General features: G+C 46.3%; 1 protein-coding gene across 1 annotated transcript in view; it reads right to left on the minus strand.

Annotated features, from left to right (window-relative positions):
• Positions 1–290: 290 nt before the first annotated feature.
• LOC139689317 (protein vestigial-like) overlaps positions 291–22,895 on the minus strand; it is a 160,752-nt gene continuing 138,147 nt past the window's right edge. Inside the window, exon 4 of the mRNA XM_071586396.1 lies at positions 291–1,489. Within this exon, the coding sequence (XP_071442497.1) occupies positions 1,440–1,489 (50 nt within the window). The 3' untranslated portion in view covers positions 291–1,439. The remainder of the gene's footprint in view (positions 1,490–22,895) is intronic.

The raw sequence follows: 22,895 nt of genomic DNA on the forward strand, positions 1-22,895 counted from the left end.
TCCGCCGTGACGTGATCCTTGGCCAATTTTCCGAAATATTCTCTGGTTTCAACGAGATAAATGTACGAGAAATTCGAATCTTAATAAGGTATTTGTTTAAGTGGGGCAATAGGTTTTGGTAAGGCTTGGTTGCCTATTACGCAAAACAAATAACATTTAGGTAGCTGATGACTGCAACTCTAATGTTTTCAAAAAAGGAGTGGGATGGCTCCTTTTCAATTACCAATACGGAGAATGTGATCTGGATCCACGTTCTAAAATTCTACAGGTTCCGAGATTGTTAATCCATGAAAAGAGTGCTTTTTTCGCATATTTTTAATGAGATTACATGTTGCATCTGGTTGCAGTTCACAAGAAACAATATGGCACTCGCACAACAAGTTCTTCATTATTTTATTTCCAGGACAAGGATATGATGAGTAATATGGATAAAGTCGCTGTGTCCGAATTCCCCTTTTAAGGAGAGCGGTCACTTGTTCAGGATCGACGGAGCCGACGCGTCTCCAGTCGTTCCGCAGCGGGCTCCATTCGGGTGGAGGCGATGACTTCAGGGTCCAACACCCCCTTCCCCCTCGCCGCGGTCGAAACTCAATCGAGGTCCAACGCGGCCGGATCTTCGCTTTCGGGTGATTGGGAGATCCGCTTCCTTCGTCGGGGGCGGCCATCGTCCACAGTCCGCCTCAGGGGGGGCGCTTGGTTGCGTGCGCGTCGACGACTTCAGCGGCCGCTTCTGCGCAGTTGTCCTCGACAACGGAGGGCGTTCCGTGGCGTCCCGCACCGAGGGCCGGGCACTGAGCATGGAGTCCCCAAGTCTCCCGTCGGGCAATCAACGAACAGTGAGAGGGACCCATGGCCACCCGGTCCTTCGAGCCGGGGGTCGCCGCCTTCCATCCCGAAGGCTCCCCACGACGAGAGGGTTATAGGAGATCGCCTCTGAAGTGTGGTGGTTGCGCTTGGTGCGTCCAGTGTCCATCGGCACTCACTGCCCGAGCGGCACTTCGATCTGGCGAAACGAAGCCACTTTGAACTTTGAAATGGAAACATTCACTTTCCGGTCGCGGCGTGATTCCGCTAATTGGTTTCGGGGGGAACGAGGCGTAATTTTCGTGAGGAGCAAGAAAGAGCTTTCCCTTACGCGAGAAGAGGAATTTGCAACCTCTTTGGAATCTTGAAGGTAGCGAAGCGGGAAGGGATGCACCGATGGAAGAGGGACCGGCGTCTCGTGCGAAGTTCTTCTCCAACGGACGCCGATTCGGAGCCACTCGACCCAGGAGCAGGGGGACGTATTCCAGAGGGCAAGGGGGCGGCCCCTGTTTCCTGCCACCCCTCCTTCCAGTCACCCCGCGTTCCCAGTCCAAACGGGAGGTCCCTCCTTCAGTTCAGTTTCACTCCCGGCCGCTGCGGCCCCTTCCCACCACCGCCGCCCCCACCGACCGCACTCAGAACCAGTAGAGGTCCTTGGACAGTTCCTGGGAGTGAGCCTCGAGACCTGCGGGAGAGAGAGAGAAAGAGGTGAAGGTATGGTCAGCAGTGTCCCAGGAGCATCAGGGAGAGGGCGCGGGCGAAAAAAGGTCGCCGTACTCCTCAAAATTAGGGATATTCTAAGGGAAATAATGCACTCGCGTAGGCAGGGAATCTATCCCACATCCATCGATCGATAATACCAACTGAGAAGGCCTAGCTTATGATGAAATAAACGACGAATTCCATTCAGCCTTTACAGGGGCAAGATTTTTGATGAATTATAGTATAAACAATTGGTCTCAAAAGTAATCGTTGCCATTCACATTTTTTCAAAAACTTCGAGGATGAATATATATATATATATATATATATATATATATATATATATATATATATATATATATACATATATACATATACATACATACATATACATATATACATATACATACATACATATACATATATATGTATATATGCATATACATATATATGTATATTTTTTTAAAGGTAATCTACCGGTTAAGGTAGGTTTTTGGATGGACACAACAACCAAAAAAACATTTAACTACTCCTAAGAAAACACAAAATCCATCATCCTCCTCTATATCAGGCCCCTCTTCGTATCTGAGTACTTTCATCCTCCCTTCATCCCGTCCAACATCCCTATCCTGTTCATTCCCTTTCCTCGTTTGCCCAACATTCTCCCCTCTATTACAGTCTTCAACATCCCACTGCCGGTCAATACCCCCTTCATCCACTTTTCCTGCCTCCAAAGGATTTCTCCCAACAAACCCCTCTCTTCGCCCACCATACCAAGTTCTTCCTCATTTGTTTTCTTCTCTGTCCATTTCACCTTCTCCATTCTTCTCCACACCCACATTTCAAAAGCCTCCAATCTACGTCTATCCTCCTGCTTCAATGACCACGTTTCCGCGCCGTACATAGCTACGCTCCAAATTACAGTTTTTACGAGTCTTTTCTTAATATCCTTACTCGACGTCCCTGTCATCAACTCCCTCCTCCTTGTGAAAGCCTCTTTGCCTAGCGCAATTCTTCTCCTTACGTCCCTACTACTTTGACCGTGTTGGTCCAAAACACTACCGAGATACGTAAACTGTTCTACCTGCTCTAGTTTTTGCCCTCCTATTTTAATGTTTAGCTTAGCCTTTTTCTTTCTAGAAAATCGCATAACCTTTGTTTTATTAATATTGATTTTCATCCCAAACCTGTCGCACTGAATTTCCAATTAACTAAGCAATGCTTGCAACCCCTTGGCTGACTGACAAACTAAAGCTTGGTCATCAGCAAACCTAACTGATTTCACGAATTCCCCGCCCACCTTCATTCCTACCTCCAGTTCTTCCCATGCCTCTTTAATCATTTCCTCTGTATAAAGGTGGAACAGCAACGGTGATAATGGGCAACCCTGCCTTACACCTCTTCCTAACACTGCCCATCCGGAGTCCCCGTTTCCCACCCGCACCTGAGCAGTCTGAGTATACAGGTTGCGGATTAGCCTCCTATCCCTCCAATCTATTCCTATTTTCTGCAATACACTCATTAGTTTTTCCCAATTCACTCTATCAAACGCTTTTTCGAAATCTACGAAACAGGCAAATACCTACTAGTTGTGTTCTATGTTCCTCTCGATTAATAATCTCATTACTGCAATGCCATCACGCGTACCTCTCCCCTTCCTAAACCCAAACTGATCATCCCCTAAGTAATCATTTGCCCTACACACTATCCTTTTGTTTAAGATCCTGAGAACAACTTTAGCTGCGTGGGATACCAAACTTATCGTCCTGTAGTCCTCACATGATGTTGTCTTTACCTTTTTTGGAATAGGGACTAAAACTGATCTCACAAAGTCTTCCGGCCAGATTCCTTCCTCCTAAATACGACGAATCAGTCCATATAGCCTCTTTCTCCCACGTTTTTCTTAACATTTCAATAGTTCCACGGGAATGTTGTCCACCCCCACGGCCTTATTTAACCTCATCTCCCTTAATGCCCTTTCTATCTCATTGTCTAGTATGCCTGGACCTCAGCTGTCTTATTCTACGTCATATTCTTTTTCAATGTCTAACTTTGTTGGTCTAAGTTCTTTACTATACAGTTCTTCTATATACTCCTTCCATCTCTCTTGGATCTTTCCTGCGTCAACTATTACCTTACCCGCCTTATCTCTAACTGTTAGCATAGATCTTCCTTTCTTACTTCCCAATAAAGATTTAACTTTGCTGTCCCGATTTCACCCTTCCTCTGCAGACTTTCCATATCCTAGCACTGCGTCTTCCACCATGCTTCTTTTGCTTTATTTGTTGCCCGCCTCAATTTATTGTTCAATTCTTTGTACTTCATTTTGCCTAATTCTGTATTTACATTCTTCCATTTCCGCCGCTCATCCATCTTTGCAATTATATCATCCGTGATCCATATATATATATATATATATATATATATATATATAATGAAACTCACACCAATTCCAAATTTTCAATGGCCAAACCATCTTCGAGGAAGAAAGGAACGGACGGGAAAGAAGGAACTGAGGAGGAAGAAGGTTTCAAGTGGAGAGGAGGACGCTGGATGGAAGGGGAAGGCGGGGAGAGGTCTGGGAGGGGAAGGTTTGGAAGTGTGGGATTGATATGGAAGGTTTCGGGGGCGGAGGGAGGATGAAAATATCTGGAGATGGAGGTGATTAGTGTCTGATGTTAAACCCTGGATCAATCAAGGAATCGAAGAGCCAGATGTATGCCTGTACTATTGTTTTGAGTTTGGCTGGAGGGTCGTAGGGATACTGGAATGGAGACACTATAGCACTTATCAAAGTGAACGCTATGTTCGGAGGCGTGATTTGGGATGGAGAGCATCCCAAGCAGGGAAGAATTCTAGTATGAGACACGGTGGTTTTTTATCCTAATATTTGTGTGTGCTGTGCACAGTCCAATATAGAAGGCAGGGAGAAGTTGGTACTTCAGAAGATAAACTATATTACGGGAGGTGCTCGAGGAGTAGGGAATTGGTGGGAGAGATTTCCCTTTCCCTCCTTCACCTCAGTTCCTTCTTTCCCAAGGGGAAGGTGGTTTGGCCACCGAAAAATCGGATTCATGGCAAAGGCGGGACCGAGGCGCTCAAGAGTGTCGGACAAGGGATGAGCAAATGCAAGATTCGCGCTAAGTCCCTCACCGAATTAGGGTTCGAAAACAAACGCGTAGCACTTCCTCAAGGTGTATCATAATGATCATTTCCTATTGATACCATTTTAGGGCTGATTGTTACGTACGATGCAAATAAGTTAACTTATGAATCGAAAAAAATTAAAAATGAGAATGTAGCAGTAGTTCTTCCCCCACTCCCCCCCCACCACTGCGATCTTCCTCGGGGTGCGCCCGCAGTATGACATGGATATCGCGAAGATGCCCGGGGGGGGGGGAAGGAATTCCTGATAGGAGGTCTCACACATACGCACAGGTTGCGCATGTGTGAGACTGCTTGGTCTTTCTATTCTACCATTTCTTCTCATCTATCGCCTAGTCATATCGTCCGTAACCCAAGGTTTCCTTGTCCTCATCCTATAATTCCTTTTGCGGCTATCGATTTCCCTTTTTTGATACGCTCCCATTTTTCCTCTTTAGTGAGCAGTTCACTTTCCTCACTCGTGAAATCAATACCTTAGTGTTGTTCTGGTTTGCCTTAAGGTGGTACTTGTTGTATTCCCCGTCTCGTGGGTCAATATTCTTGTCGGGACTTTCTTCATTTTCTCCAAATACATGCAAACTATTTCGACCGCTGTCGTAGCACTATTACCATTTATCATCTACATCTACATCTACATAATACCCCGCAAGCCGCCGCAAGGGCGTGTGGCGGGGGGTGTTAGGTCACCAACCGTAAAAACGAAAAATACCACATGCAAAAAACAACACGGAAAATTACACCCCAGCAGCGCACACACTCATGCAAAACTCCCTCCATCCAATACTCATGCAAACACATACACCGCAAAACAACAAAAAACTGCACCCCAGGATACAGCACGAAAGCCATCCTAAAACACGCAAGCCAGGACACAACAAGCAAGAATGTGAAACATCACTACCACATGAAAATGCACCACAAAACACTCAACCCCCCAAAGAGACAGTAAAAGGAAGGGAATTCGACCCAACGTTGCAGGTAGCAGGAATTTCCCCCCGCCGGGAGGGAAGAGGGACTGAAAGGGAAACTTAAAAACAGATGAACAGAACACGAATGATATCATGCGGAAAGAATGGGTTATTATAACAAAACACATAAGGTTAGTGGAGGAGCATGCATTTAAGTAGAACTAATTATTTTTTAGACACTGAGGGTGGCAAGTGGAATTTTTACTATCTATAATCCTACAGTTGCTATCCCGTATTGTCCGTGGGAAGAAGGAGTCCTTGAGTCGGCTAGTCCTGGCATCTATTTCCCGAATTTTATATGCATGATCCAAGCGACCAATGTATGTAGGAGTACGAATAATCTGCGAGACCTCGGTGCTGAAACATGCGGATCTGAATTTATTTAATAATTTCAGTCTTGCATTGAATCGTCTCTCTTCTAATGATTCCCACCCCAAATCCATGAGCATTTCGGTAACGCTTTGCGTTTTATCGTAGGAATTTTTTACAAAACGGGCTGCCCGGCGTTGAACCTTCTCAATTTCCCGAATGAGACCTTTTTCACTCGGGTCCCACACGCTGCATGCGTATTCTAAATGAGGCCTTACAAGAGCGTGGTAACAACGTTCCTTGACCTTTGAGTCACTTTTGCCGACAATGCGTCTAATGAATCCCAATTTTTTATTTGCTTGACCGCAGACTTTACGTATGTGAGTCCCCCAAGTTAAGTCTTTAGTGAATGTGACACCTAGGTATTTTACCGTATCAACTACTGCTAGGTCACCTCCAGCTAATTTGTAAGCAAATCCCGTTGATCTTTTAAAGAAATTTACCACTGAACATTTATTATAATTTAGAGTCAATCCCCAGTTAGAACACCATTTAGTAATGCAATCTAAATCCTGCGCTAGAATAAAACGATCCTCATCCCCAGATATCTCCCGATAGATCACCGTGTCATCCGCAAACATCCTAATGTTACTTTTCACTTCGCGGTTCAAATCGTTAACAAAAATCAAGAAAAGTAACGGCCCGATCACACTTCCCTGAGGTACCCCCGACGTGACTCGAACGCTGTCGGAACTAGCGCCATCAAGGACTACCCTCTGTTCCCGCTCTGAAAGAAAATCTTTAACCCAACTTATAGCGCCCTTGTTTATACCCGCGACCTTTAATTTATGAATGAGTTTACCATGTGGGACCTTATCAAATGCCTTTTGAAAATCTAAGAAGATGGCATCCACTTGCCTACCTCTCTCACCAGATACAAGTAAATCATGTGTAAATAATCCTAATTGGGTTTCGCAGGAGCGGGTTTTCCTGAATCCGTGTTGATTGTCACTTAAAAAGTTAATGTTGTCAAGGTGTCTCATTATTGAACTGACAATTATGTGCTCTAATATTTTACAACAGATAGAAGTGAGAGATATAGGTCTGTAATTACTGGGATCCTCCCTGTCACCACTTTTAAAAATAGGCGTTATTTGCGCGGTTTTCCAAATCTTAGGTACTTTGCACTCTGTGAGGGATTTGTTAAATATAAATTCAAGGTACGGGGCAATGTTTGGAGCTAAATGTTTTATCACCCTAGCTGGTATATTTTCGGGACCCGGGGATTTGTTGGGTTTAATCTCATTAAGTAATTTTAGAATTCCTTGTTGGTCCACTGTTATTTTTTCCATGGGTGGAGTATGTATTGTTTCTTGGAGATATGCGGTGGCAACATCATTCGAGAAAACGCTTTGGAAGAATGAATTTAAGATGTTAGCTTTAACCTCGCTGTCTGTATGAATTACATTGCTACAATCCCTTAAGCAAGCCACGGTTTGTTTACTCCCATTTACTTCCCTAACATATGACCAGAAAGCTTTGGGGTCAGTGTCCAAGTGCTCGCAAAGTACTTTGCGTTTAAATTCCAGTAAGGCGCTACGTAATTGTTTTTTGGTTTCAATTTTGGAGGATCTATATGTGTCCCATAATTGTGTATTCTCAGGAGATGATGTGTTCACGCCTGCCCTCTTTACCCTAGAGTGTAGCATTCTCTGCTTTCGAAGGGCTTTTCTAACGTCTTTATTGTACCACCTGGGGTCGCGATTTGCTTTAACGTATTTTATAGGTATGAAATCTACGATTCCTTTTTGCATGATATTGACAAATTCTGTCCAAGTTTCTTCCACGTTGACATGACTTAAGCGGGTTTTGAACTCGGGTAGTGAAGAGTTTAATTGATTGGCAAAAGATTCAAAGTCTGCTTTATGGTAATTATAAATTTTTCTTTTTGGTTTAACAATCTTTTTTATTGCTATGTCCAAATGGACATTAATTGCTTTATGGTCACTCAAGCCCTCATCAGTTGATACACTAATAATACGTTCCGGCGTGTTTGTAAGAAATAGATCCAATATGTTTTTTCCACGGGTGGGCATGCGTACTGCTTGATGGAGGGAGTTTCTTTGAACCAATTTTATCATGGAATTGCAAGATTCGCGATCGCGGGTCCCAGATTTAACGATATTGCTGTCCCAATCTATACCAGGGAGGTTAAAGTCGCCACCAATTATGTTTATGCTGTTATTATATTTACGTGTAAACTTGTGAATTTGATCGTTGAGGGTGTGAAGTGTTTTCAAATCTGAGTCTGGAGGTCTGTAGAAAGAGCATAAATTTATGTTGGGTTGATTGGTCCGTAGTAAGGTGCACCAAACACTTTCTATGTTATTATTTTCAAATGAAACTTGCCTGCTTTCAAAATGACTTTTAACTGCCACGAAAACCCCTCCTCCGGGTCTTGTATCTCTATCGTGTCGGTAAACTTTGAAATCTATTGGGAAAATTTCTTGGTCATTAATATCATTGCACAGCCAACTCTCTGTGCCTAATACTATATCAGCGGAATGAGTTTGGATTATGTGTTCTAGATCCGCTGATTTGTTCTTGAGGCTTCTGCAATTTATAACAAGTATAGTTAAATTATTTTGATGTTGAATAACGTCCTTATTAGTGTCTGACTGTAATTTAGGACGCCTTTGTGGGGAAGTGCGTGTCACATGTCTTTCTAAATCATTGCCAGTGTTGTCAATGACTTTTATATTTTTATTAATAATATTATACGCGCTATCCCCAGATGTTATTGACCCACTAAGTGACCTGCTCTCTATCCTAAAAAAGGCCTACAGTGGTCGAGTATCCTATCCGCTACCTTACTCGCCGCTTCCGCCGTGTAATGGACCCCAGATCGGTTAAGGGGAGTCCTGCAAGATCGGAGGGTTGGTCTGAGGTCGACGAAGGAGGCTCCTATGTCCGAGCAGAATCTCGATAGTCTCTGGTTTATGCCTTCCACTCGGCTCCAAACCAGAGACCCGCGATCCTCCCTCGGAACGATGCTGCAGACCGTTAGTCCCAGCCGAACCCCCTCGACGCCCTGGACGCGCTTCACCTCGGAGCTCAGTTCCCTAAGGGAACGGAGGACCTCCTCGGATCCACGGTCCGTGACGTCGTTGGTGCCCACATGGGCCACGACCTGCAGCCTAGAGCACTTCGTGCCTTTGACCGCCGCCTCGATCGCCTTCGTCACCTGAGGGACTCCTCCGCCTGGTATACACCAGGCGGTCACCCGTTGATCGGCGCCTACGCGGCGCGCCCTCTCCCTCAATGGGACCATTACACGACGGACATTCGAGCTACCTATTACTACAATTCCCTCCCTTCCCGTTCCCTGACGTCTTACCCTAGGCAGTGCCCTCGGAGTAGGGGTAGGGGCTGCAGGTACGGTGGTGCTGTCATCCGACAACACCTGGTACCTGTTGGAGACGGGGATGGTATCTGCCTCCGCAGAGTCCAATCCACGCCGCAGCGTTACCTTCCCCTTGCCCCGAGAGACGACCCTCCAATCGTCCGACCTACGGACGTGAGACACTCCCTCGTTGAGAGATGGGACACGGGGTAGGTCTCTAATCGCCCAGCCACGTGTAGCATTCGGACGAATCCGTGCACCCATATGGGCGTGGCGGGTTTTCGTATTCCCACCCCGAGCACCATCTCTCCTGAGGGGAGTCCTCCGGCCAGCGATCACCGATCGAAGCTCCCGCACCATTCTCTCCAGCATGACAATACGGGCTCCATCCATGCTCGACGCCATATCTGATTTATTCATTATTACAAGTATCGCGAACTTTTATGCTAAAATATTTGGGCTTATTAATATTTGATTTCCATGAATTTCTTCGCATATAAATCAAATCCTCTTAAATAGTCGTGTCCCATAAGAACGGGAGGGTGAGAATAAGGACCGCACTCGACAAAGCAGTAAGTTCAGCGGAAATTAAAGTTTCCTTTAGCACATCTCTTTGTTGTCCCCTTGTTTAAATACTCCCTCGTTACCAAATGATACATTTCCTAAACTCGATTTCTTTGACCTTGGAGACTTGAGCTTGGAAAGCATTTCGCGGAAGCTAAGGAAGTGCTACAAATGAGGAAAACACATCCGAGGACGCAATTCTTTTGGCGGTCGAGAAGAGTGGGGGAGAGGGGGGGGGGCGGGGAGTGGCGATTTCAACGCTGATTTTCTCGCATCTTGGTGTTGTTGTGCACCAGCTGCGGGGAAAGTGCTTATGAAGACGGCAGCAAATTACTTCATTTCGGGCTAGATCCGTCAGATGAGAATGAGGGGACCGGAGCGACGCGGATTAATAAGGGCGAGGTCATCGCGGTGGGCATGGGGAGGAGTTCGCGTCCCTCCTCCTCTCTGCCCCCTCGCCCCTCTCTCACCCGGCCGCCCTCCGTTGTTAGATCGGCGCAGGTGGGCGGGGCCGGGGGAGGGGCGGGCGGACGTCGCTAGTGTCGACAAGTGTTATCAAGCGAGAGAGTTGAGGGGATTATGGGAGATCGAGGACTGAGAGCAGAAAAAGGCGCGCTTTCTTGCTGTTCCTCTGAAAATAAAAGGAGGAGTGGAAGGAGCGAATCGCTCCCTCTCCCTTCGGTGCCTCTCCTCCGTCGAGATCCGCGGAGGACGAAGCACGAAGAGAACTTCTCGACTCCACTCGGATTCACAGAACCTCGAAAAGCCCTCGCGAGGTGGCAAACTTTTACCTCTGGAAAACGTTGTAATTAAACAATGGAAACCCCGTTCAATGTTAAGCAGGTACCAAATTTACCCCAAGAGTCATGTAGGAATCAGAAAATTTTCTTTCTTGCGGCTGAAAATATTAAAGAATATTGGAAAGCAATGTGAGTGTCCTTTAGTCACTATAACCGAATGATGTGAAAAGTATTACTTCCGGGAAAAGTATGGGAGATATTAACGGAAAGGTGGTTATTTTAGAGCTGCAAACTGCAGTGTATGGGATGAATAGTGATGTGAATACGCTGCCCCGTCCATGGTTCCGGTCGGGGTGTTTTCCCTCGACGCAGCCCTAATCCGAGAGACCAATCAAAATCCTTTTTGAGCAAACAGGAATGAAACTCCTGCTCCGGGACCTCCGATCACCAGCCACACGATCTCCGCCCACCAAGCCGACGTTTACCATCAGATGCTCTCAAGAATTGATTCGCCTATGCACACTCACAAGGACTACAGTCATGGGCAAGCAGTAATCAGTGGATCGAGCCTAGCAGGGTTCCATAGCATCATTGGTCGTCTGCAGCCATTCGCCACTCACGCCGATCGCTCTCATTTCATGGTGCACATAGCTCCTTTCTTCACTCTTCTTCAAGCCCTCTCCACCCTGTCCCCCTCCCCCACCCTTGCCTTCCCATCGACTCACGCGCCCCGGCCTCCATTCCGTTTCTCTCCCTCCGCGCCGCGGCAAGAGGCAAGAGAATTAGTTATTTTAGTTATTTATTTAGTGACTTCATTGGGGCGAGGTTGAGACTTAATAGTCCCTTTTTCTACCAAGCCCCGACATGTATTATTATGACAGTAAACACAATTACAAACACCCAAGCCCTAGGTGGAGGAAAACCCACCTAAGCGGGAATCGAACCCGCAACCTCTGATTTGCCGGGCGAGGACGTTATCCCGCCGCCACCGAGACCGACGGAGCGCCGTCCCCAAAACTTTCTCCTGCCCGTAATTTTTATCGAAACTTTCTCATTTCGCCCCCCCAACTCCCCAATGAACATATTCAACATTCGCTTGCACATCTCAACAGCCCTTTCCTCAGTTCTCGCCAATTCCCAAGCCTAGCATTCCCACTCGAAAATGCATTCACTCCATACTAGACGCCCCTATATTCCTCAATTTAATCAAATCCCAATGGTCCGCGTTGAAAACTTTTCATTTTTCAATACGGCGAGCAATTACATTTTATTAGTACACCATCCACCATACACCATTTATTAGTACAAATGGCCAAATGGATGTCGCGGTGAACATAGTGTCTGTGACTGGTTCGTCGAATTCCCTGTGGAGGGCGCGCGATTCGCCTTCGGTCGGCACGACGGCGAAATTCAACACACGCACGCACGAGTTTAGGAGGGCTTCCGACGATGGCGGTATTTGTGCTTCCGTTTTAAGACCCAAGACCAGAGGAGGTTTCTTTTCTCATGATCAAGTTTTTACATTCTTCCCCGTCTGCCTCGACTACTTGCCTCGAAAGAAAACAGAGTGACGTCAAAAGGCGCCGATGTTTTGCCCAGCGGCCACTGATTGAGGGGCTGGGGTCACGTGACCGAGGGGAAGCGTCGCTAAACAGCGGAAACCCACCCCTCCCTCCTGTGCCTCCAATTTCTGTCTCCCATTTGTATCCGCAGAACGATTATCGCCGCCGCCCCCTATTCCCTCGGGGCCAACATTCCGGAGGCGTTCCAAATGGCCCCCGCACCCGTCGGACCCAGCCTCCTCAAGCCCAAGGACATCGTTGGGCACGCCCGCATTCACCCCGCTAAGCATGAGCGTTTCTGTGCCCTTTGACCTCCTCTCCGTGGGTCCACCTGCTTTCACGGTCGCGCTCAACTTGCCCTGCGTGACTCTAGTCGTTCCCCGCTCGTAGCACCTTCCTTTGTCTCTGCGATCTTCATTTACTCGCTTCCATTCAGCGATTATTTCCTTAGTCTGCCAGCCGTCGATTAATGTGGAATATCAATTATGTCGCCTGAGTCGATTCAATGCCACGCAAGTCGCCGCAAAGGAGTGTGGCGGGAGGTGTCATCCAGCCGTGGACAAATATGCATGTGTTCGTGCTCAGTTGATCATGCATCAGCACGCCTCCATGCAACAATGAGTGCGTTGGATTATATCTTGAAATGTTTGTTTATTGTATGTAATAGTCGAGGGATTTGGTCCGATTTTGTTTTGACATTGCGTATAGTGCGAGGGACGAGGGAGTCATGGGACGCGGCGGAGACGACGACCCCTCACTCGTTTTATCCCGACGGTCAAATCTACCATTGGCATTTGTCGTTGGAACAATGCCCCCGATGTCAGTGTCAAACTCGCCGGTGCTCTGCCCGTCTAAAACTATGGGTCTTCTCTGCTCTCTTGGCGACTCCGGGGGCCTTTTCGGGGGCCCCCCTTTTTCATTCTCTCGGCGTACACGTCACACTTCTGCATTTACATAATACCCCCGGCAGCCGTCGACAGGACGTGTGGCAAGGGGCGGCAGGTCACCGGTCATTCTACATATATTCCCCCTAATTCCTCATGCACTTAGCACCCCGCGACCCACCAAAAATCACGTGGAAAGGCGGCGACCGAGCACCAATACACACAGTGGCACTACTTTAAATTCTTCACCTTCGTAGCAAGTTCAGACAAAGCTCACAATTTTCCCAGAATTTTTCAAATTATTCAATTGACGTTATCTCCGACGGATCTCGAACTCTTAAATTATTGGCTGACTAATTATTACTAGCTCTTTCTGTCAATCACAAGCACAAATTTAAGGCGAGAGAACGTAATGCGGAATAAATTATCGGCTATAAAGGAGAGGGATTAATGTGTTTAATTCGGAAAGAATTGTCGGAATACCCTTTTTATTCGGTTCTTCAATTCTTCACATCGCATTAACTCAAGGGAAATGGTTGAATAGGTAGCCGAATTGATATCACTGCCTAATTTGTAATTAACCAGTCATTATTCTTCGAAACACGCATGTTCAACACCGATTTAAGGCCCACGTTTATAAAGTTCAAGGCAGCATTAACGAATTCCATCCACACAAGTTCCATTTGGCTCCTTCAAATTGTACCGACGGAAATCTGCTGTTAGTGCTTCGATGGGCGGAGGAAATTTGACTTTTTGAAACCAATTTTTGAATGGAATGGTTGCCAGCGACGCTTGGAATCGGAGAATGGACCCGCAGAGGAGAGTTGGACCGCACGTTGAGGTCGACCGTCCAAGAGGACCTCCCACTCGAGTCGACCGCTGATCGCCGTTCGACGTCGATGCGTCGACGCCTTTGCGATGCCGGATCTCGAGAGCGCCGCCGCGATCTGGGAGCGGGCCGCGTTTATTTTTAAACTCTCGAAGCGGAGACAAAAGAGGGACCCCCCCCCTCTCCAGCCCCCCCGCCCACAGTCGCCCCCTCCCCCCGCTGCTCAGGACGCGATCCTATCTTAGACGGAATTCAAACCATTGGAAGGGTCCAAAGACCCAGAATATTTCGCTCGCCCTCGTAACTCGGATATTTGTTGATTTTCGTGCCATCGGTATCAATTCCAATCAGCCTCGTATTTGATACGCATTGTGGCATCTGCGGCTGGGCGTATGGCGTACCAAATATAATGCTAATAGTATGTACACGATTTAGATCAAGCATGCGTAAATGACATATCAATGGGGACCCTCGTAAATATTTTGCCGGTTTCGTGGCCGCTCCCCGCCTTTCATCCGACGCAGCGGAGTGAAGCGCGGGTGGGTGCGGCGAGGGGCACCCGGGGGAGAAGTGGAGGGGAGTTAACCGAAGGACCACCGGTGATATTTCTGGGCCGCCGAGGTTGCAGCTCTGCTCCGCGAATTGCGGCCGGCGGAGTCACGTCCTTATGGCCGAGGGAGGTGCCCCAACAGAGGAGCCGTTGCCTTTGCATTGGGAAGCAGTGGACATCGAGGGGCAGCTGTGACGTGGCGTTTGATAATCCGCAGAAGAAGAGAGTGTGATGCACATTCCCATGTCATTAGTGGGGCGGAAGGAGCACCAAGGGGGAATTTTGTCGAGGTAGAAGCAGTCATCAAAGGGACAAGAGGAACGCGTGGGTCGGAGCGGGAGGAAGCGCTTGAATCTTGGATGGTCGAATGTTTTGGAGTGAGGCAGTGCGGAAGAGAAAGAGTGAAATGCAAGGCACTTCGTCGTCCATACTGATTCCTTTTCCCTTCCCAGTCATTTGACTGTGACAGAGGAGCAATGTTGCAGGACTGACAGCAGAAGATAATCGACTTTTAAAACAGTGACTCTGCGTGCAAAGTAAGTTCTTCTTCAAATCATTTGATTATTTTTCCGGTACACTATTTCCGTATACTGTGTGCATTTGACAAAGCTTAGCGTATGTGTATATATATATATATATATATATATATATATATATATATATATATATATATATATATGGTGGAAGGGCTTGTGCGTTCCGATGACCCCTACAGCTGTGCTGGGGGGAGTAATAATAATTGCTCCGAGTCGAAGGTTAGAAGCCAGACGAAAGGTAGTCCACGCAGAGTCTGTTCCTCAGTGAGGCGGCTGCAATGGCGTCTGACCCCAGTGGGGCGGCCAGTAAGTGATGGTGTCATGTTAAAAACACTATTGAGGAAGGCGACGGGAAACCACCTCAATTATCATTCCCAAGATTTACATGATGGACAAAACAGAGATTTTGAGTCATGGCAACTACGGGGCTCGGCCGAATCGGCCGTGTGTCGTGCCCGGCAGCGAGGGAGGCAAGGCTTCCGCGGTCGTCATCCCACGAAACCCTTGCAAGGGAAAACCAGCAGCGGCAGGACAGAAGACGCAGGAAAAGAAGACCAAATTAGTTAGAATAGAAACGTGGAATGTTAGGACAATGATGAGGACAGGGAAATTGGAGAATATCAAGCGAGAGATGGAAAGGAGAAAAATAGATATTTTAGGTCTATGCGAGGTGAGATGGAGGGATAGCGGGGATTACTGGAGTGATAATTATATAATAATATACAGCGGTGTGGACGAGAGCCAACGAGGGGTTGCCATAGTATTAAATGAAGAGGTAGGAAGAAGCGTAGTCGACATAGAGCAGGTAACGGATGGATTATTACTAGTAGATATTACTAGAGATAAAAGCACAACCGACGAACTTAGTTATTATTTAGGTATACATGCCACCGAGCAGCCATACGGGAGAAGAGGTCGATAGGATATACGAACAGTTAGAGGACATAATCGCGTGTGTTCCCACAGGGAAACATTTGATAGAGATGGGGGATTGGAATGCGACGGTAGGCGAAGGAAGAGATGGTGGTGAGGTGGGGGACAACGGTTTAGGCACGTGGAATGACCGCGGGGAGAAAGCAGTTAGGTTCTGCAGGAGACAGGGGTCACCAACACTTGGTTTAGACACCACAAAAGACGCAGGTATACATGGAAAATGCCAGGTGACTCAGAAAGGTATTAGATAGGTTATATTCTGGTTAAACAGAGGTTTAGGAACAGTGTGATAAATTCGCACAGCTTTCCGGGAGAGAAAGTACTCAGCGATGAAGAGGGTACTGATGTAGAGTAGGGTACTGGATTTTGTATTTTGTTAGGAAACACGAAATCTTTCTTCCTCCCTTCATCCCGTCCAGCATCCCTATCTTGTTCCTTCCCTTTCCTCGTTTGCCTAACATTCTCCCTTCTATCAGAGTCTACAACATCCCACTGCAGGTCAATAGCCCCTGTCATCAACACCCCTTTCCTTGTGAAAGCTTCTTTGCCTAGCGCAATTCTTCTCCTTACGTCCCTACTAATTTGTATGTATAGACGTATGTACATGTATATATATGCATGTGTGTATATGTATGTGTATATGTACAGGGTCCGTGCAATAAGTATTGTGACTGGTTCGCTGTAGCCAAAATGGAGCGGTGGATGGGGGCCCGACCGGTCGGCTGGGTAGAGGATTTCCCCACCACTCAGGCGCACTTTAGTTCAGTCGCCTTTGGGCATACGTTGAGACAGGAGGTGGATTTTGTGACGTGTGATTGTTTGTGGTGTCGTCGCCCAAGCATGGAGCGCACCGCCGAGCAACGCTACGCTGTGAATGTGAAGTTTTGCGTTAAACTCGGGAAATCCGCGTCGGAGACCATTGATCTCCTTAAACAGGCTTCAGGGGATGATTTTGTAAGCCGCGCAAGAGTTTTTGATTGGCACAAAATGTTTGAGGGAGGCCGGGAGCTTGTCGAAGACGAGCACCGTGTCAGATGCATTGACGACCGCTCGAACCAATGCTCAGGTGGCCTAAGAGATGAGAGTTATGGACTCTTCGGACTTTGCAAGTTATTGGATATGTGTTTACTATACTCTAAGATGTACGTGTATGTTAGTTGATAGTATATGTATTTGTATGCGTGTAACCTAAGAAGGTTTTTGCAATAATATATATGCCACTGAGGATGCCACTAAGATGTGGTTTTATTCTCTTTTACGGGTGGCGACCTAACACTGGCCAAAAGCCCTTGCGTTGGCTTTCGGGGTATTATGTTGTTGTAGTAGTCTTCAAAAGGCTCTATTACTTTGACCATGTTGGTCCAAAACACTTCCGAGATACGCAAATTGTTCCACCTACTTTATTTTTTGCCCTCATATTTAAACGTGTAACTTAGCCTTTGTCTTTCTGGAAAATTGCATAACCTTTGTTTTATTAATATTGATTCTCATCCCATATCTATCGCATTGAGTTTCCAGTTCACTCAGCAATGCTTGCAACTCCTTGGCTGACTGACAAACTAGAGCTTGGTCATCAGCAAACCTAACTGATTTTACGAATTCCCCGCCCACTTTCATTCCTACCTCCTGTTCTTCCCATGCCTCTTTAATCATTTCCTCTGCATACAGGTTGAACAGCAACGGTGATTATGGACAACCCTGCCTTACGCCTGTACCTGTATTTTTTTTAACACCCCGGTTTTATTTGATTTCCCATTTAAAGGCGATAAGGCTTCCAGAGTAGTTGGACTCACTCATATCATTTGAATTTTCCTTGTTGCTTTTTGGAAGTTTCTCTCTCGGAGTGTTTTTGCTTACCACCGTTGCATCTTAGTCTTAGTGAATGCGTTGATTTTATGCTCCTAGTTGACCTTCGTTTCTTTTAGCATCCTGAACAACCTGTTCACATATCTTCCCTGGATTGCTATGGTAGCGATGTCGTCCGCGAACCTTACATAATATAACGACACCAAGCAGGAAGACAATTAATTTGCACTGTAGAATAACATTACCAACAGTCCAATGATGATTTTAGAAAAGGGTGGAGCTCAACTAGTACTAACTAGTACTGCCAGACACTAACACTCGAATGATGGCATTACTCCGTGAATATCTGCAGGTTCACGGAGTCCGCGAGACTCGAACTCACGCCCTCCGGTATTTAGCCAGGAGTTATTTTACAACAGGCTAATTTGGATCTAAAACACTTCTCCTCCTACCGCGGTCGGATTATGTAATTCTGATCCCTTATCGTCTGCGGAAAAAATGGCATCTTAAATCTATCTGATCTTCACTTGATCTCTCTAATTTTACGGACATGATCACTCCTGTTGTAATACGATATAGATTATAATACATTTTCGGAATCACTGCTAAAGAGACGATCTCCCAATGTATGCGGGAAGAGATTTAATCTGTACTGTAACTTTCCCTCCATTGAGTGATTCCTACCCTGCCCCCATAATATTTTGGATGCGCAACTAAGTTAATCATAACAACGTTGACAAATCCCTTGCCCTGGAGGCGCCAGCCGTTCCGGGGCGGGCCGCAGCGAGAGGGGAGGCTAGCGCCCGAATAGTCCCGCCAGGATTCCGGGGCAGGTGGCTCCCTCGCCCCCTCCCCACTCCTCCTGTCCCGTCCGATATCCAATTCCAGCCCTACGCCGCAAGCAACGCACCCCCCCCCCCGCCTCCGCTCACTCGTGGCTTCCCTGCAGACACACCGTGCGTGCGTGCACGGCTCCCCCTCCTCCTACCCCTCTCTTCTTTCACCCCCCTCCCCCAAATCCTGCTCCTGCGATCGCATCGCCCTGATGAGAGATGACGGGTGAAGAGGGAAGGCATCCACATTCAATTTTCAACAATCAAGGTCTGCATCTACATCAATACCCTGCAAGCCACCAAAAAGGTGTGTGGCAGGGGGTGCAGCACCGCGAGGAAAGGGATGAGGGGGTTAGGGTTTTTCAAATGGATGGGGAAAGGTGGGGGGAACCTGCAAAAAAATATATAAATATACTAGTATAACCATGCGCAGTCGCTACCTTGTAGGTTAATACTTATTATGTCGAGCCGACTAGTGGGGGATTTCGATTACAAGCATTCTGGTCTCTTATTGTTCTTGGAAAAAATGGCCATTTAAACCTGTCTGTCTTGCAGTCAATCTCTCTAATCTTATATTCGTGATCCCTCCGCCCGTAATACGTTGGGGTTCGTATTATGTTCTTGATGTCATCGGAAAAGGACCCATCTTTAAATGTTTTTAATAAATTTAATCTATATTGTAATCGCCGCTGTGTAAGGGAATCCCAGCCTAAATTTTCTAGCAAAGTAGTTACGCTACTGCGTTGGTCATAACAATTTTTGACAAATCTTGCACCCCTCCGCTGAACTCGATCCAATTCCGAAACTAAATTTATCTCCTGAGGATCCCATATATTGGCAGCATACTCTAGGTGGGGCCTGAATAGGGGAGGAAAACATCGTTCCTTCACTTTTCCGTCACATTTACCCAGCACTCTTTTTACAAATCCCAATTTTTTATTAGCACGACCGCATATTTCCCGTATGTGCTTTCCCCAGGACAGATCGTGAGTAATTGTTCCACCCAAGTATTTAAAGGAATCTACCCTCGCGATTTCTGTTTGTTTCACTTTATAACTAAATGGGAGGGAATTACTCCTTTCCCAAAAGTCCATTACTACGCATTTTTACAAATTTAATTCCAGTTGCCATGTATCGCACCAAGTCTGGATTGCATTTAGGTCGTTAGCTAACGCGACTCTGTCTTCGCGACTTCGAATGTCCCCATAAATCACCGCATCGTCAGCAAAAAGACGGAGCCTGCTATTAACCACGGTACTGAGGTCATTTATGTAAATAAGAAACAAGAGGGGGCCTATGACACTTCCCCGTGGTACACCCGACCTTGACAGCATCGGATTATACACTGTCTAGAACGACTGTTTGAACAAGATTTTTTTTTAATTGTCTAATCCAGCATATAACACTCCCGTGTATTCCATAAGTTGCCAACTTAGCGAGTAACTTGCAATTAGGGACTTTATCAAAAGCTTTTTTAAAATCTAGAAATATCGCATCAACTGGAATATTACTTTCACCGGAATGCATTATATGGTGAACAAATAGTGCGAGTTGAGTTTCGCAGGATCTACCTTTACGGAACCCGTGTTGGTTATTAATCAATAAATCTTGGCTATCGAGGTACCTCATGATGGAACTAACAATGATGTGCTCAAGAATCTTACAGGAGATGGAGGTGAGCGATATTGGCCTTTAATTACTGGGGTCCTCCCGGTCTCCATTTTTAAATATGGGCGTTACAGAAGCTATCTTCCAGCCGCTTGGCATGCTTTCTTCTGCTAATGATTTCTTAAATATAATATTAAGATAAGGGGCAATTTCAGACGACAGTTCTTTATACACGCGAGCCGGTATCTCACTAGGTCCCGGAGATTTGTTGGGGTAGTAGTAGTAGTTTTGAGGGGAGGCGACCGACAGCTAAGGTCATTTGCGCCATAGGGGAAGGACAGGAAAGGATGAAGGGTGGAGAGAAACCCGGCGTCGGCATTAGCCTACTCTTTACGAAAGGCGCCAAGGGGTCCGCGGCTTAACGTCCCATCCGACGGACGGCGTACTCACTCAAAGTGCCCTCCACAAAGCACCTCAAGTAGGGATCGAGATACCTCTGAAAAATATTCAACACCGCCGGGATTTGAGATTTGTTGGGGCCGATGTTTTTAAGGAGTAACTCTATTCCGCGGGTGGAAAAGTCGATTGCATGCATTGGCTGTAGAAATGTTTTCGGAAGGTTCTCTGGTATATTCTGGGAGCATTTGTTGAAAATACTGTGGAAGAATGAGTTTAATATGTTGGCTTTATCTAAACTACTTGTTACTTTATCCCCCTTTTGGTTGTTCAATGAGTTTACGGTGGACTTTTTTCCCTGCACCTCCCTGGCATAGGACCAAAACATCTTTGGGTTATCGTTTAAATGTTCACCTAATTTTTTCTTTTGAATTCCGCTAGCGCCTTTCGGAATGCCTTCTTGGCAGTGGACCTAGATGCTTTGTAATTCTGTATGGTTTCGTTGATTTTATCAGGGGAGGAACATTTAACTACGTTTTTCATTCTGGCATGGCACACCCTTTGCCGTCTTGGTGATTTCCGTACTTCAGAGTTGTACCGATTGGGTTCCTTATTCTCTCTTATATATTTACTAGGTATGAATCTCTGTATTGCTGAACGTGTTATCGCAAGAAAATTATTCCAGGTATCCTCGACACTCCTGGTTTTGCTTAATTCGTCAAATCTAAGAAAGGAACAGTTTAACTCACATTTTAAGCCATCATAGTCAGCTTTATTGAATAAATAAATTTTTCTCATAGGTTTGTTAACTTTTTTTACGCTTAGGGAAAATTTAGCGTTTACAGCCCTGTGATCACTGGTTCCATCAATAGCTCCTACATTTAAGACCTTGTCGGATATATTAATAGCTAATAGATCAAGAATGTTCTTTCCCCATGTTGATGAAGTGACTAATTGATGTAGGGAATTTGAGGTGAACGTCAATAAGAGGGACTCGCATAAATCCTTGTCTTTACCCCCATGTATAAAACTGTACGAATCCCAATCTACTGTGGGAACATTACCGGTTCTAGGTCACCATGGCACGCTGCCGAACTGATGCATGCGCGGCTCAACCGGCAGGTGTCCATTATTTCTAGCCTGCCGATTGCAATTTAAAACCCGTCATATTTCATGTTAACGGAAAAACACTAAGTTTCCTTACTTTTTCAAAACACTCCCAAACATTCTGCTGTGACTGAAAATAATGACGTGGGGTTCATCTTGACATACGAGAACGTATCTTTGTTCGTCTTGGTAATGAGATTCATGTCCTGATTTTGAGGTGAATTTAACTGTAAACTTCTTTGCTAATTTTAAGATGGATTAGAATATTCATTCTGATTATCGCAAAAAGGAGCGCATATATTCCTGAAACTAAATGGAGTGAGTGTGCTAATTGGGTGATTGAAAATGGCACGATGTTTAACCTTATCAAAGATAATTTTGTCGTTCAAAGAATCATTTACGATGACTTATTCTCCGCCTACGACTCTCCCATTTCCATCTCAACCGATGGACCATGCACCTAAGGGATTGGGACGATTTGAGGCGACTGAGACAATTGAAAACCGTTCTGGGAAATATTTATCTCGACTCCATTAGTTTGAGTAGTCTTTTACAACTGCCATTATGCTGTCTCCAAACATACGTCCCGCAATATAATGGGATGTAGAAATAAAAGGATCGCGCGAAGATCCAATCCCTCCTTTCCAACACTTTCGCTCATTCATGGCTCCTCGCTGTCTCTCATCGCCTTGTCCCTTCAGACCTCCTTGGCGTTCCTGTTTCTTTCGTCCTGCGGTTTCTTTCATCATAGTTTTCAGCTAACTATTGCGTTTCTGATGCGTCCAATCGATTGAATCACGAGACGTGAAATTAAACGCTCCTCCTATTTCCTAAATGTTTCACATGAAATTCATTCAGGCACATTTCCAGCGCATTCAACAGGAAGACAAAATTGAAGCCTATTCGCAAGTATTTGGGACCACAGAGTGTGTACGCGCACGTCCTCGCCAACTTCTTTATTCGCCAAGAAAGGCGCCTTTGGCGAATCGAAGGGAATGTGCCCCGTCGTCGCCGTCATCCCCCCCCCGTGCCCTCCCCCCCTCATGACACCTCGTCATGACGACGTCCCCCGGCCACGGATGCCTCAGGCTCCGTTGCCATGGAGGGGTCGGAGGGACCCTCCGGGATTCCTAATTTGGAGACGCGAGGCCCTGGGTGCTCCTCTCAACCACCGCCTCCCACCCCCCGTCCCCGGC

The sequence above is a fragment of the Hetaerina americana genome, unplaced genomic scaffold, assembly GCF_022747635.1.
Source record: "Hetaerina americana unplaced genomic scaffold, ioHetAmer1.1.p SCAF_22, whole genome shotgun sequence".
Lineage (NCBI taxonomy): Eukaryota > Metazoa > Arthropoda > Insecta > Odonata > Calopterygidae > Hetaerina > Hetaerina americana.